We start from the raw sequence: 14,854 nt of genomic DNA on the forward strand, positions 1-14,854 counted from the left end.
CGTTTCTTTTTAGATTAAAACTAGCTGTTGAAATAATACACTTTAACAATCGAGTTGTCGAAGCGTGGAACTCATTACCGGACTCAATAGTGTCAACTCCCAACCCCCAACACTTCTCCCTTAGACTCTCCACGATTGACCTCTCTAGGTTCCTAAGAGGCCAGTAAGGGGCGTATATAAGTGCACTGATGTGCCTATCGTTCCCTGTCCAATTGTCTTTCCTTATCTCATTTATCATATATAGTCTCTCCTTATCTATATCTATATCTATATCTATATATATTATATATATATTTCATATATATTCTCTCTTTATCTCTTATATCATATATATTCCCTCCCTCCCATCTACTTCTTTTTACTTTCTATCGTTATATATATTACTTAATGTCTATTCTCTTCCATATGTATTGTATATTGGATAAAGAATAAATAAAATAAATAAATAAAAAAACATTTCCTATTTTTAATATAAGATCTTTACTCATATAAGCTTGACTGTTAGATTGATGAAGCAATTATTGATGAAATAACAATAGGATCTAGGATGTTCTTATCTTTCTCTATAAATAAATATTTCTTAATATTAACCGCTCCAAACTTGACTGTAAAAAATATGACTTCAGCAACTGAGTTGTTGAAGCATGGAACTCATTACCTGACTCTATAGTATCATCCCCTAACCCCCAACATTTTTCCCTTAGACTATCCACGATTGACCTCTCCAGGTTCCTTAGAGGTCAGTAAGGGGCATGCATAAGTGCACCAGTGTGCCTTCCGTCCCCTGTCCAATTGTCTTTCCTTTATCTCCTTTATCTTTTCTCCCTTTCAAATATGTTCACCTATACTTTTATATCTTTTCTTCTATTCTTTTCTTTATTTATATTATTACATATCTATTCTCTTCAATGTGTATTATGTATTGGACAAAATAAACAAACAAACAAACAATAAATAAATAAATAAATAAAAGAGATCTTTTAATTTGGCTGTGTTTTTATGTTATGTATGTCTTTCAAGTTGGAGAAAAAATGTAAAAGAATTATATCTGGAGAAGAAAAAGCACAACAATGCTGTGTTGTGTAAAGGTCTTTAAAAATAATTGCTCTACTCTCGCTTTTCAAACATAAGGATTTTTGTTTCCCCGTTATGCAACTACTTAAGTAATAACCCATCATTAGAATATAATCCCAGGAGTAGTACGGTGGCCTGGAGGTGGAGCTCACAATCAGGAGGCTGTGAGTTCGGGGAGAAGCCTCCGTGGAGCCTCTCTACCCTGTTTTCCCGAAAATAAGACATACCCCAAAAGTAAGGCATGTCAGAGGTTTTGCAGAATTTGCTAATATAAGGCACCCCCCGAAAATAAGGCGTAGTCAAGTTTACATACGGTACCATTCAAAGCTGTTCATAGCTGTACCGTAATAATGTGGTGTCCCCTGCTGGCCCCTTCCATCACTTTGTACCGTCCAGTACAGCAGACACAGTCTGCTGCTGTCTCACCGCCATTACAGTATCCAATGCAATGCGTAGACTGTAGTTCCTCTGGTGGCCGGAAGCTGCAATAGCGGGAGTATACTGTTGTACCATATAAGTGCCGTCATTTGTGTGTGTGGGTGCCATACTGACAGGTACCGTACCGTAATCAGTGTACCGTACGGTCCACTTTCTTTGGGGGTGTCAGCTTTTCTGCCTGTGAATTTGTCTTATTAGAGAAATATAAGGCACCCCCCAAAAATAAGACGTAGCACAACTTTTGGAGCAAAAATTAATATAAGACAGTGTCTTATTTTTGGGGAAACACGGTAGGAATCTCCTGGGAGGAAACAGGGCCTCCACTCCTCCACCCTGCTGTAGTTTCCTCAATCACACCCACTATTTGCTTTTATATTGATTTCTATGGGAAAAATTGCTTCCTATTATTATTATTCTATTATTATTATTATTATTATTATTATTATTATTATTATTATTATTATTATTATTATTAATTAGATTTGTATGCCGCCCCTCTCCAAATACTCGGAGACTTATCCACTTAAGAACCTGGTCACGGAACAAATTAAGTTTAAAATAACACTTCTCCCTTAGACTCTCCACGATTGACCTCTCCAGGTTCCTAAGAGGCCAGTAAGGGGCGTACATAAGTGCACTGGTGTGCCTTTCGTCCCCTGACCAATTGTCTTTCCTTTCTTTCACTTATCTTATATATTCTCTTCCTTTCATATATCCTCTCCTCTAAGTTCACTTTCACTCTCTTTTATGTTATCACGTCTATTTTTCTTCCTATGTATTTGTGTATTGGACAAATGAATAAATAAATAAAAATAAATAAAGTTCGTAAGTACAGGTACTATTGCAAATGGTTTTTGTTATCTAATGCAAAGATTGCCACATTCTGTCCAACCGTGAGAGGAGCACAGATGGAAGATCACCTACCTGAATCCTCACAAAATAAGGCCTTGCGTAAAGAGGCAAGTAATCTGTGACGTGTTTGTAGAGAATTTCCCCATTGAATTCACTACCCTCTGAAATTCGTATGGATGCCATGCCTATTCGGCCTTCGTGACCTACAAGAGAATTGCCATTAATATTGACTTTTCTCAATTTTTTCCCACTCGGTCTGCAAAACCCATTTTTTTTTGTTATTTGTATTAACTATAATGTGTCCCCCCCCCCAAACCCAAATAAGAAATTTTAGGCAAATGTACCAGAAAACAAGAATCTTCTCAGGAAAGTTCATAGAATATGGTTAAAAAAAATCAAGATATTATCTGTTGTGGTTGGCTCTGGCCCAGCTCCTGCCCCAAGGAATGTGGAGGTGGATGCAGGGGAAACATCAACATGTCATAGGCCTGTTTTATTGCCGACAGAGTCAGGGAGTGAAGTTTCCTCGGAAGAAGAAGAAGGTGGGGGTGACTTGGAAGAGGGGAGTTTGGCAGACAGCCCAGGAGGAGATCAATCATCCTTATCATCCCTGGATTCTGAACAAGAATGTATGACACATCCACGCATGCCTAGAGTGATGCATAGGATACAACAACTGAAGGATTATTACAGGAGATAAATGAGGCCACCTGTTGTTGGGTGGGGCTGCTGTTAATTAGTGCTACAGATAAAAGAGCAGCCTTCTGTTTTAGCCTCATGGCAGTTTATCTGATTCATAGTTTTGTCAAGATCGTGGCTTTTGCTGTTCAAGATTGTGTGTGGACTTTCTGGACTTTAGAATTGGACTCAATTTCCCAGTTATTGGGATTGCACTTAACCTGTGCCTTGTGTGTACCAGAAAATCCCTTTGACATTTAAAAAGGGAGCTGTTTCTGTTTTTCTGTTGATAAAGACTTTTGGGCTTTCCTTCTATCGTGTGGTGTGTGTCTTTCTGGACTAATTACCCTGTAATTACAGGCAGTTGAGACATGCTGGCAGAACATTATCCATAATGATGTAATTGAAATTCTGCCCACTCTCCCTCCTTTTCCTCCCTCCCTCCCTTCCTTCTTCCTCCCTCCCTCTCTCATTTCCTTTCTTCCTCCCTCCCTCCTCCTCCTCCTCTTCTTCTTCTACTTCTTCTTCTTCTTATTTATTAGAAGAAGATGCTGCCCCTCTCCGTAGACTCCTTTCTTCCTCCCTGCCTTCCTTCCTTCTTTCCTTCCTATCTTCCTTCCCTCTCTCCCTTCCTCCCTCATTTCCTTTCTTCCACCCTCCCTCCCTTTCTTCCTTTCTTCCTCCCTGCCTTCCTCCTCTTCCTTCTTTCCTTCCTTCCTTCCTTCCTATCTTCCTTCCCCCTCTCCCTTCCTCCCTCATTTCCTTTCTTCCTTCCTTCCTCCCTCCCTTTCTTCTTCCCTCCCTTCCCCTTCCTTTCTTCCTTTCTTCCTCCCTGCCTTCCTCCCCTTCCTTCCTTCCTTCCTATCTTCCTTCCCCCTCTCCCTTCCTCCCTCATTTCCTTCCTCCCTCCCTCCCTCCCTCCCTTCTTCCCTCCCTCCCCCTCCCTTCCTTCCTCCCTGCCTTCCTCCCCTTCCTCCCTTCCTTCCTATCTTCCTTCCCTCTCTCCCTTCCTCCCTCATTTATTTTCTTCCTCCCTCCCTCCATTTCTTCTTCCCTCCCTCCCTCCCCCTTCCTTTCTTCCTTTCTTCCTCCCTGCCTTCTTCCTCTTCCTTCCTTCCTTCCTTCCTATCTTCCTTCCCTCTCTCCCTTCCTCCCTCATTTCTTTTCTTCCTCCCTCCCTCCATTTCTTCTTCCCTCCCTCCCCCTTCCTTTCTTCTTTTCTTCCTCCTTGCCTTCCTCCCCTTCCTTCCTTCCTCTCCCTCCCACCCTCCCTCTCTGAAAGATACCCTGTCTTTGCTCCATACCTGGCACAGATACGCCATACACATTGACCTCCTGAATGAAGCTGATCAGTCCTAAAATATCAGCAACTTCTGTCGTGGCCACATTTTCTCCTTTCCAGCTAAGGAAACAGAATTCATTTTTAAAAGCACAGAATAAAGCAACACTACTGTCTCAAGCACCTGCTAGAGGGGGAAACTCAAATAAAAGAATTGTTTCAGGGGGACCAGGATGGAAGAAGGCCATCAATCAGGGCTAATCAATCAATCAATCATGGTCTGGAGTTGATGAACTTTCCAGAAGATACAACTCAAGCAAGAAAAGATAGACCTTCAGGTGACATTGTACATTGGAGAGAAGCTTCAGAGGATACTATTGCTAAGAAGTCTAGTCCAAACTATAGTTTTGGGGTGCCATCACATGGTGCTGCCCTGTGCAATATCAGTGCTTAGCCTCCAACATAACATTTTAGACCATTTGACTAAAACATGGACTGGAGGCTAAAACCTATGAAGAAAGGTTGCAGGAACTGGGCATGGCTAGTTTAATGAAAAGAAGGACCAGGGGTTGCCCCAAAGAAGAGGGAGTCAACCTATTCTCCAAAGCACCTGAGGGTAGAACAAGAAGCTTTGGGTGGAAACTAAACAAGGAGAGAAGCAACTTAGAACTAAGGAGAAATTTCCTGACAGTCAGAACGGTTGTTCTGGAGACCTCACCTACAAAAAGATATTGACAAAATTGAATGGGTCCAAAGATGGGCTATAAGTATGGTGGAAGGTCTTAAGCATAAAACGTATCATGAAAGACTTAATGAACTCAATCTGTAGAGTCTGGAGGACAGAAGGAAAAGGGGGGACATGATCGAAACATTTAAATATGTTAAAGGGTGAAATAAGGTCCAGGAGGGAAGTGTTTTTAATAGGAAAGTGAACACACGAACAAGGGGACACAATCTGAAGTTAGTTGGGGGAAAGATCAAAAGCAACATGAGAAAATATTATTTGATTGAAAGAGTAGTAGATCCTTGGAACAAACTTCCAGCAGAAGTGGTTGGTAAATCCACAGTAACTGAATTTAAACATGCCTGGGATAAACATATATCCATCCTAAGATAAAATACAGAAAATAGTATAAGGGCAGACTAGATGGACCATGAGGTCTTTTTCTGCCATCAGACTTCTATGTTTCTATGTTTCTATGAAGTAGTGTAGGGTTTCCTGCCTAAGCAGGGGTTTGGACTAGAAGACCTCCAAGATCCCTTCCAACTCTGTCGTTGTTATTATTATTATTATTATTATCGTTACAAATTCCTAGTGCTCTTTTAGCACGCTAGAATTGATTGACTGACTGACTCCTTAAATATTAAACTATAACTTCAACGTTGAAACAGAGCTGCTACATTTCAAAATATAACGATCTATCTATACTTATTTCCTGCGGAGAGGAAGGCAAAACAGAGACAGAGACACACAGAGAGAAACCAACCGGAATGTATCTCCAACTCGATCATGGAAATAAATGAAGTTGTTATGATCGATCATTAAGAGGTCTCCGCTATTGAAATACACATCCCCATTTTGGAAAACATTTCTTAGCTTCTTCTTTTCGGTCAAGCTCTTTGATCCCGCGTAGCCACTAAATGGAGTCAGCGGAGTGATTTTGCATACTAAGAGACCAACTTCACCTAGGAGGAAGACAAAACTCAAGAAAGTCTGCTGAATATATAAGTGCACTGTATATAAGTATATAAGTGCACTGATGTGCCTATCGTCCCCTGTCCAATTGTCTTTCCTTATCTTATATATTTTATTTATTTATTAGATTTGTATGCCGCTCCTCTCCGTAGACTCAGGGCGGCTCACAGCAATAATAAACAATATATAACAAATCTAATAATTTAAAAGAAACACTAAAAGCCCCATTATTAAAAGCAAACATACACACAAGCATACCATACATAACTGTATAGGCCGGGGGAGATGTTTCAATTCCCCCATGCCTGACGGCAAAGGTGGGTTTTAAGGAGTTTACGAAAGGCGAGGAGGGTGGGGGCAGTTCTAATCTCTGGGGGGAGCTGGTTCCAGAGGGTCGGGGCCGCCACAGAGAAGGCTCTTCCCCTGGGTCCCGCCAAACGGCATTGTTTAGTTGATCATATATATATCATATATATTCTCTCCTTATCTATCATCTATCTATCTATCTATCTATCTATCTATCTATCTATCTATCTATCTATCTATCTATCTATCATCTATCTATCTATCTATCTATCTATCTATCTATCTATCTATCATCTATCTATCTATCTATCTATCATCTATCTATCTATCTATCTATCATCTATCTATCTATCATCTATCTATCTATCTATCTATCTATCTATCTATCTATCTATCTATTATATATATCATATATATTCTCTCCTTATCTCTTATATCATATATATTCTCTCCCTCCCATCTACTTCTATTCTTATATATATTACTTGATGTCTATTCTCTTCCATATGTATTGTATATTGGACAAAGAATAAATAAATAAATAGCAAAAATTGACTGCCTGATTGCATTGTAAGCCTTATTGTTTCTTCCCGAAAGCATAAAGACAGTTCGAAGCATGTTATCTGGTGCGGAATTTCAATAGCAACTAAAGATATCAAAACATAGGTACCTTTAGGAACTTTTATGCAATAGCCATTTTCATCTCTGACAGGCTCATCTTTTTCCACATCATACTTAATGAGCTCGTATTGTACTACTTTCTAAGGGAAGCATAAAAATTGGCAAATTAGGGGTTTAAAACAGAGATTCAAATGCACTTTTATTTTTATATATTTGCAGCCTCTCCAGATAGGTTTAAGAGCTGCAATCTTAGAACATTTAAAAAAATTGTCATTTAAGAAACAAGGCCAATAAATACAGTATCAATACATGTGACTCCATTTTCATTTCGTATAGATAGATTATATTACAGTGGCAGTTGGATGTCGAGAAAACTTCCTCCCCTCTTTAAGTATTATCTCCAGTTCTGCTTGCTAGAAAGATAAGGAACTGAAAAAAAATTATTGCTTTAACATGCTGTTTGAGATACATTTTTGGTTTAGTTTGTTATACAAATGAAATAAATGAATAAACCAGTTTGTTTTTGTTAAGAAGTTAAATAAACTAAATTTATTATTGTCTTGCTGCAGGGATGCATGGTTTGATAGAGAGGATTATCCTTGGTTTGTTGTTGTAAAAATCCTCTAACCAATCCAGAAATGTTTGTTTGTTTATGTTTATGTTTATTTAGATTTGTATGCCACCCCTCTCCACAGACTCGGGGCGGCTCACAACAAAGTGAAAAAAAACAATTTACAACAAATCTAAATTTCTACTAAAAACATTTAAAAAACCCCATTTTCTAAACATACATACATACACACATACCATTCATAAATTGTACGTGCCCGGGGGAGATGTCTCAGTTCCCCTATGCCTGACGACACAGGTGGGTCTTAAGGAGCTTACGAAAGGCAAGGAGAGTAGGGGCAGTTCTAATCTCCGGGGGGAGTTGGTTCCAGAGGGCCGGGGCCGCCACAGAGAAGGCTCTTCCCCTGGGGCCTGCCAACCAACATTGTTTAGTTGACGGGACCCGGAGAAGGCCCACTCTGTGGGACCTAATCGGTCGCTGGGATTCGTGCGGCAGCAGGCGGTCTCGGAGATATTCTGATCCAGTGCCATGAAGGGCTTTAAAGGTAATAACCAACACTTTGAATTGTGACCGGAAGTTGATCGGCAACCAATGCAGACTGCGGAGTGTTGGTGAAACATGGGCATACCTAGGTAGGCCCATGACTGCTCTCGCAGCTGCATTCTGCACAATCTGAAGTTTCCGAACACTTTTCAAAGGTAGCCCCATGTAGAGAGCATTACAGTAGTCGAACGTCGAGGTGATGAGGGCATGAGTGACTGTGAGCAGTGAGTCCCGGTCCAGATAGGGTCGCAACTGGTGCACCAGGCGAACCTGGGCAAACGCCCCCCTTGCCACAGCTGAAAGATGGTTCTCTAATGTGAGCTGTGGATCGAGAAGGACGCCCAAGTTGCGGACCCTCTCCGAGGGGGTCAATAATTCCCCCCCCAGGGTTATGGACGGACAGATGGAATTGTCCCTGGGAGGCAGGACCCACAGCCACTCCGTCTTGCTGCAGGGATGCATGGTTTGCTAGAGGCCTCCAGGATTATCCTTGGTTTGTTGTTGTAAAAATCCTCTAACCAATCCAGAAATGTTGTACATACACTTTTAAAATGAACTAGAAAATGTCCAACAGGCATTGGATACTTAATTTTGGCTTGTTAATCTACAACAGGTAGGGAACTGGGTTTGCCTTCCCATAATCATGAAGAAATATAATACAGGGTCAACTCAAGCTGATTTAAAATGTAGGGGAGCATAAACAATTTAGGTATTTATTTTATTTGTTAACTGATTGCTTGAAATTTTGCATAGATGAAAAATTTGGAATGAAAAAAGTAATTTTAATCTCAGTGTTCAGCTGCGGCTAGGGTCCTCATGCAATAAGAACCATTTTTTCTTCTCCAATTTAGCAAGGAAATTGAACTTTACCCCTCTAGGTTGTCCTATCCTTGCTTGTAGATAAGATTACTAGCACATAGACTTGAGGGAAACATACAATTCCTTCAATCCAATTCTTTATTCCAAATCAAAGTGCCCCCAAATGTATACCTTTTATTTGTATTATTCTATAAAGAATTCATCCCCTTCTTCAGTTTTGGATTTAATTGTGGATGTATAATCTAGAAAATAGATAATAGAGACCTATCTCTACAATAATTACATTTTTTAGGAAAACCCCATACAAATTACTTTTCAAAGAAAGTTCATGGTTGACCACCAATAGCTGCTAGGAAAAAAAGAAACAATTAGCAAATACAAGTCCAAAGAGCATACATACATCTATGGTTGACCTATCCAGATTCCTAAGAGGTCAGTAAGGGGCAAGTACAAGTGTACTAGAGTGCCTTCCGTCCCCTGTCCTATTGCTCTCCTATATCTCCTATACCTTTCTTCTATTCCTATATCTCTTCTTCTATTCTTTCATTGATATGTTTTATTTCTATATCTTTTCTTCTATTCTTTCTTAGATATATTTTACTATGAGTATCTCCTCTATAATCTTCATCATGTATTTTACTATGTGTGTGTGTATATATATATGTAGATTGTTCTGAGTTCGGGTTTTCCCCCGTGTAATATTTTGAGTGTCTATGCAACGTTTCGGTGAAATCACATTCACCATCATCAGGCTGCAGTTATAAGCTTTGTGCTGCTGTAAATATATGTAAATATGTATGTATGTATGTATGTATTTTATGTATGTATGTATGTATGTATGTATGTATGTATGTATGTATGTATGTATATATATATATATACCCACTAAAACCCTCATTGTGTATTGGACAAAATAAATAAATAAATAAATGATACTTTTTCATACCTTGTGGAAGTAATTCAATCTTCCCACAGCTCCGATTTTTCCAGTATAATTAACAAATCCAACATTGGCTTCGGTGGCCGCGTAAAACTCATAAATACGCATGTCTCCAAATCTTCTAATGAATTCCCTCCAAACATCAGCCCGTAAGCCATTACCCACAGCAAGTCTTACCATGTGGTTCTGATCGTTGCCTTTCTGGAAAGAAACAAATCACAATTTCAGAAAAGTGTAAAAGATTTCTTGGAACAGAACAAACAAATCAAGGGGCTTTCAGCCAGAGCTGGGATTCAGCAGGTCTTGATCAGTTTTGGAGAACCAGTAGCAAACATTTTGATTAATTTGGAGAACCAGTAGCGGAAATTTTGAGTAGTTCGGAGAACCGGTAAATACCACCTCTGAGTGGTCCCACCCCATCTATTCCCTGAGTCCCAGCTGATTGGGAGGGAATGGGGATTTTGCAGTATCCTTACCCTGCCACGCCTACCAAGCCACGCCCCACCAAGCCCCACCCACAGAACTGGTAGTAATTTTTTTTGAATCCCACCACTGCTTTCAGTCTTATAGTTATAGAAACATTCTATGCTGATTTATCGGGGGGAATGGATTTTTATTTAGGAACAGAATATGTTGTCCTGTTGAAGTTAGTCCAATATTTCTCAGGTTGTGGTACTACTTCCTACTACTAATTCATCCCCTTCTTCAGTTTTGGATTTAATTGTGGATGTATAATCTGGAAATAAATAGATAATAGAGACCTATCTCTACAATAATTACATTTTTAGGAAAGCCCCATACAAATTACTTTTCCTGTTATACTTCTTATAACAGGAAAGCGATTTAGGCAAGCTCTCTCTGTCTCTTTTTCTCTCTCTCTCCCTCCCTCCTTCCTTCCTTCCTCCCTCCCTCCCTCCTTCTCTCTATCTCTGTTGCCAAAGTAGGGAAACAGTAAACTAGACCAAGAATAATAGGATGATAATCATCTACAACCAATGTAGATGATTGTAAATTGAATATTATCTGAACCTCCGATTCAATCTAAGACATTTTATTTATTTATTTTGTCAAGCGTGTATACGAATACAAAGTACAAACATTAATATGACTACAGTGTTCCCTCATTTTTCGCGGGGGATGCATTCCGAGACCGCCCGTGAAAGTTGAATTTCCGCGAAGTAGATATGCGGAAGTAAATACACTATTTTTTGGCTATGAACAGTATCACAAGCCTTCCCTTAACACATTAAACCCCTAAATTACAATTTTCCATTCCCTTAGCAACCATTCAGATTATTACTCACCATGTTTATTTATTAAAGTTTATTAAAAAAAAAATTTATTAAAGGCAGACGAAAGTTTGGTGATGACATATGACGTCATCAGGTGGGAAAAACCATGGTATAGGGAAAAAAACCCGCAAAGTCTTTTTCTAATTAATATTTTTAAAAAACCGTGGTATAGACTTTCCGCGAAGTTCGAACCCGCAAAAATCGAGGGAACACTGTATATAAAAGTACAAGCATGGTTTTGGGTAGATGATATTTTCTGACATCTTCTTTCATGACACTTCATGACACTTCATGACATCCTAGGGGAAGAGCCTTCTCTGTGGCGGCACCGGCTCTCTGGAACCAACTCCCCCCGGAGATTAGAATTGCCCCTACTCTTCCTGCCTTCCGTAAACTCCTTAAAACCCACCTTTGCCGTCCGGCATGGGGGAACTGAAACATCTTCCCCTGGGCATGTTTAATTTATATTTGGTATGCTTGTGTGTATGTCTGTTAGTATATGGGGTCTTTTAAATCTTTTAATTTAAATTTGTTAGATTGTTTATGATTTGTTTCCACGTGTTGTGAGCCGCCCCGAGTCTTCGGAGAGGGGCGGCATACAAATCTAAGTAATAAATAATAAATAAATAAATAAATCTTCTGGCAAAATGGTTGAACTAGAAGTGAATCTTCTTCCTATGCCATCAGAAAAAAGCTTTCACTCCATCTGTGCAGCCACCAAACATGGTGTTAAACACACTTCACTAAATGTGCATTAAGGTGTTGAGTATAAGCAACTGGGAAGCTTTATGTATTTATGTGTTCCGGGACACTTTCTTACAGAATTTAAAATTTGCGGATTGTTTTAATACACAATACAGTGGTCCCCCGAGTTTCGCGATCTCGATCATTGCGAAACGCTATATCGCGATTTTTCAACCCGGAAGTAAAAACACCATCTGCGCATGCGCGGCCTTTTTTCTATGGCCACGCATGCGTAGATGGCGCCGGGCAGATCAGCTGCTGGGCGGCTTCCCTGGGTCTTCCCCCTCTTGCTGGCGGGAGGGCGAGCGGCGGGCATCAGCGAGGAGTTTGCGTGGGCGGCGGGGAAACCCCAGCGCCGCTTCCCAGCTGAGTCCTGAAGCCAAACGCGGAAGTTCGCTTCAGGACTCAGCTGGGAAGCAGCGCGAGCGAACGGCGTGGGCGGGCGAAGGGCGGGCGCGCGGGCAGACAGGCGGTGGACAAGTGGCGGGCGGACAAGCGGCGGGCGCGGCAGCAGCGAGGAGTTTGCGTGGGCGGCAGGGAAACCCCAATCTTCGGCTCCTCGCTGCTGCGGCGGAAGTAAAAACACCATCTGCGAAAAACCGATCATCGCGAGGGGTCCTGGAACGGAACCCTCGCGATAATCGGGGGACCACTGTACACAAACTGGTAAAAGTGGCTAATTCTAAATAACTTGGTATATTAAGACATGGATCTATCGGCTCATTTGCCATTTTTTCCTTTTCTTAACTTTCGTCCCCTTTTCTCCTTTAATTGTGGACCTCTGAGATTAATTTTTCCACTTAGTAAAGTTTCTCTAGGGGGGTAAACAGACTATTATCCACCTCTGCGCCTGCTGTTTGTTTGTGTTTTTTGTTTCTCATTAATCCTTTTGTGCGTTAAGGAGAAAAATAAAAGCAGCTGCCATTAAAACAGCTGTGAAAATAACCACAAAAGTAACACACCTGCAAAATTATGTCAGAGAAAATATGGAACAAAATGGCTTGGATTTGTTGCTGCAATAAACATCTGTACAACATATATTGTTCACTTACGTGTAACCCTGCCCTGAGAAATTCATTTAGATGTGGTAACCAATTATTGCTATGTTGTATACAATAGTATTATGCATGAATACGTCTGAAAGTGCAAAAAAGAAATTCCTGCTTTTCCTGTTACCATAATAGAAATTGAGCAATATGCCTCCCAGATTAATTGCCAGAGAAGAAAATCTTTACTGGTACAGATTTATAACACCTGTAGGCTAAGCACCTTCCACCATTCAATGTCTCCTTGGATCATATTATCCCATCATTATCACAAATACATGTTATTCAGTCTTGTGAGCACTTCCTTGGTTTATGCAACTATTGTACTTATTGTATTTAAGGGAACGCCTTCTGCCGCATGAATCCCAACAATTGGTTAGGTCCCACAGAGTTGGCCTTCTCTGGGTCCTGTCGGCCAGACAATGTCACAAAGCCTTCTCTGTGGTGGTCCCGGCCCTCTGGAATCAGCTCCCTCCAGAGATTCGCACTGCCCCCACCCTCCTCGCCTTTCGCAAGAGTCTCAAGACTCATTTATGTTGCCAGGCATAGGACAACTAGATCAAGCCCCCTTCCTCTGTCTATGAAATGTAATGTGTAGTTGTGAATGAGTTGGTTGACTGATTTTAATATATATGGGAGTTTTAGTAGTAATTTTAATTATTAGATTTGTTGTTGGGCTGTTTTTTGTATTCTATTATTATTTTGTATTATTATTATTATTATTATTATTATTATTATTATTATTATTATTATTATTATTATTCTTCAGACTCTATAAAGAAACAGATGAAACAATCGATCACATACTCAGCTGCTGCAAAAAGATTGCACAGATTAACTACAAGCATAGACATGATGCTGTGGCACAGATGAGCCACTGGAACTTGTGCCGGAACTACCATTTACCAGTGGCAAAGAACTGGTGGGATCATAAGCCTGAAAAAGTGGTTGAAAATGAGCAAGCAAAACTACTGTGGGACTTCCGACTTCAGACTGACCGAATTCTGAAGCATAACACACCAGACATCCTGATTGTGGAGAAAAAGAAAGTATGGATCATCGACATCGCAATCCCAGGGGACAGCAGAATTGAGGAGAAGCAGCTAGAGAAATTAATGAAATACGAAGATCTGAAAATCGAGTGGCAACGACTCTGGCATAAGCCAGTGAAAGTGGTCCCAGTGGTACTTGGCATGCTGGGCGCAGTGCCAAAGGATCTCAGCGGACATTTGAAAACCATTGGAATTGACAAAATCTCCATCTGTCAATTGCAAAAGGCTGCTTTACTGGGATCGGCAAACATAATTCGCCGCTACATCACCCAGTCTTATGTGCTTGGGAACCGCCCGACTGGTGATGAAATACGAAATCCAGCATAGTGATCTCGTTTGCTGTGTTGTACTGACATAATGATAATGATAATGATGATGATGATAATGATGATGATGATGATGATGATAATAATAATAATAATAATAATAATAATAATAATAATAATAATAATACTGTATGTTGGACAAAATATTGTTAAATTCAGTATTAGGATCAATTTGGCCAAAAGGGCACTCTCTTTATCTTATATTGAAGGTGTTTTTGTGCTAAAACTTTTCCCCCCTTTACATAATCTGCTTAAATGTAACATTCATTGATTTGCCTAGATCAAATAATAGTATAAAAAAATGTCTACAGATGGAAAAGAGTTGTGGAAAGTATTTCAGAAGAAACCCTCCTTAGTTTTCTTGAAAGAAGGGGGAAATACTATCAGGCTTGCAATTTGGTTTTAGATCCAACAGGAAAATTGTTCTGTTAATGTAAACTTGTACTAAATGTAATGTTAATAATTACAGTTGGCGCTTCTTGTCTAGATTATCTCACGGAGCCAACAAAATGCCAAGCCAGCTGGCTTGAAATCAGACAATTAAATTATTCATGTTTGGCTTGCTGTCCCCTTGGAA

The 14,854-nt window shown here is 40.1% G+C and overlaps 1 protein-coding gene across 1 annotated transcript in view; it reads right to left on the reverse strand.

Annotated features, from left to right (window-relative positions):
• SLC27A2 (solute carrier family 27 member 2) overlaps positions 1-14,854 on the reverse strand; it is a 29,577-nt gene that overhangs the window by 2,077 nt on the left and 12,646 nt on the right. The window contains exons 5-9 of the mRNA XM_070763503.1: positions 9,824-10,018; positions 6,994-7,084; positions 5,809-6,007; positions 4,347-4,444; positions 2,437-2,567 (exon numbers count right to left, since the gene is read on the reverse strand). Coding sequence (XP_070619604.1) covers positions 2,437-2,567; positions 4,347-4,444; positions 5,809-6,007; positions 6,994-7,084; positions 9,824-10,018 — 714 coding nt within the window. The remainder of the gene's footprint in view (positions 1-2,436; positions 2,568-4,346; positions 4,445-5,808; positions 6,008-6,993; positions 7,085-9,823; positions 10,019-14,854) is intronic.

The sequence above is a fragment of the Erythrolamprus reginae genome, chromosome 10 (assembly GCF_031021105.1).
Source record: "Erythrolamprus reginae isolate rEryReg1 chromosome 10, rEryReg1.hap1, whole genome shotgun sequence".
NCBI lineage: Eukaryota > Metazoa > Chordata > Lepidosauria > Squamata > Dipsadidae > Erythrolamprus > Erythrolamprus reginae.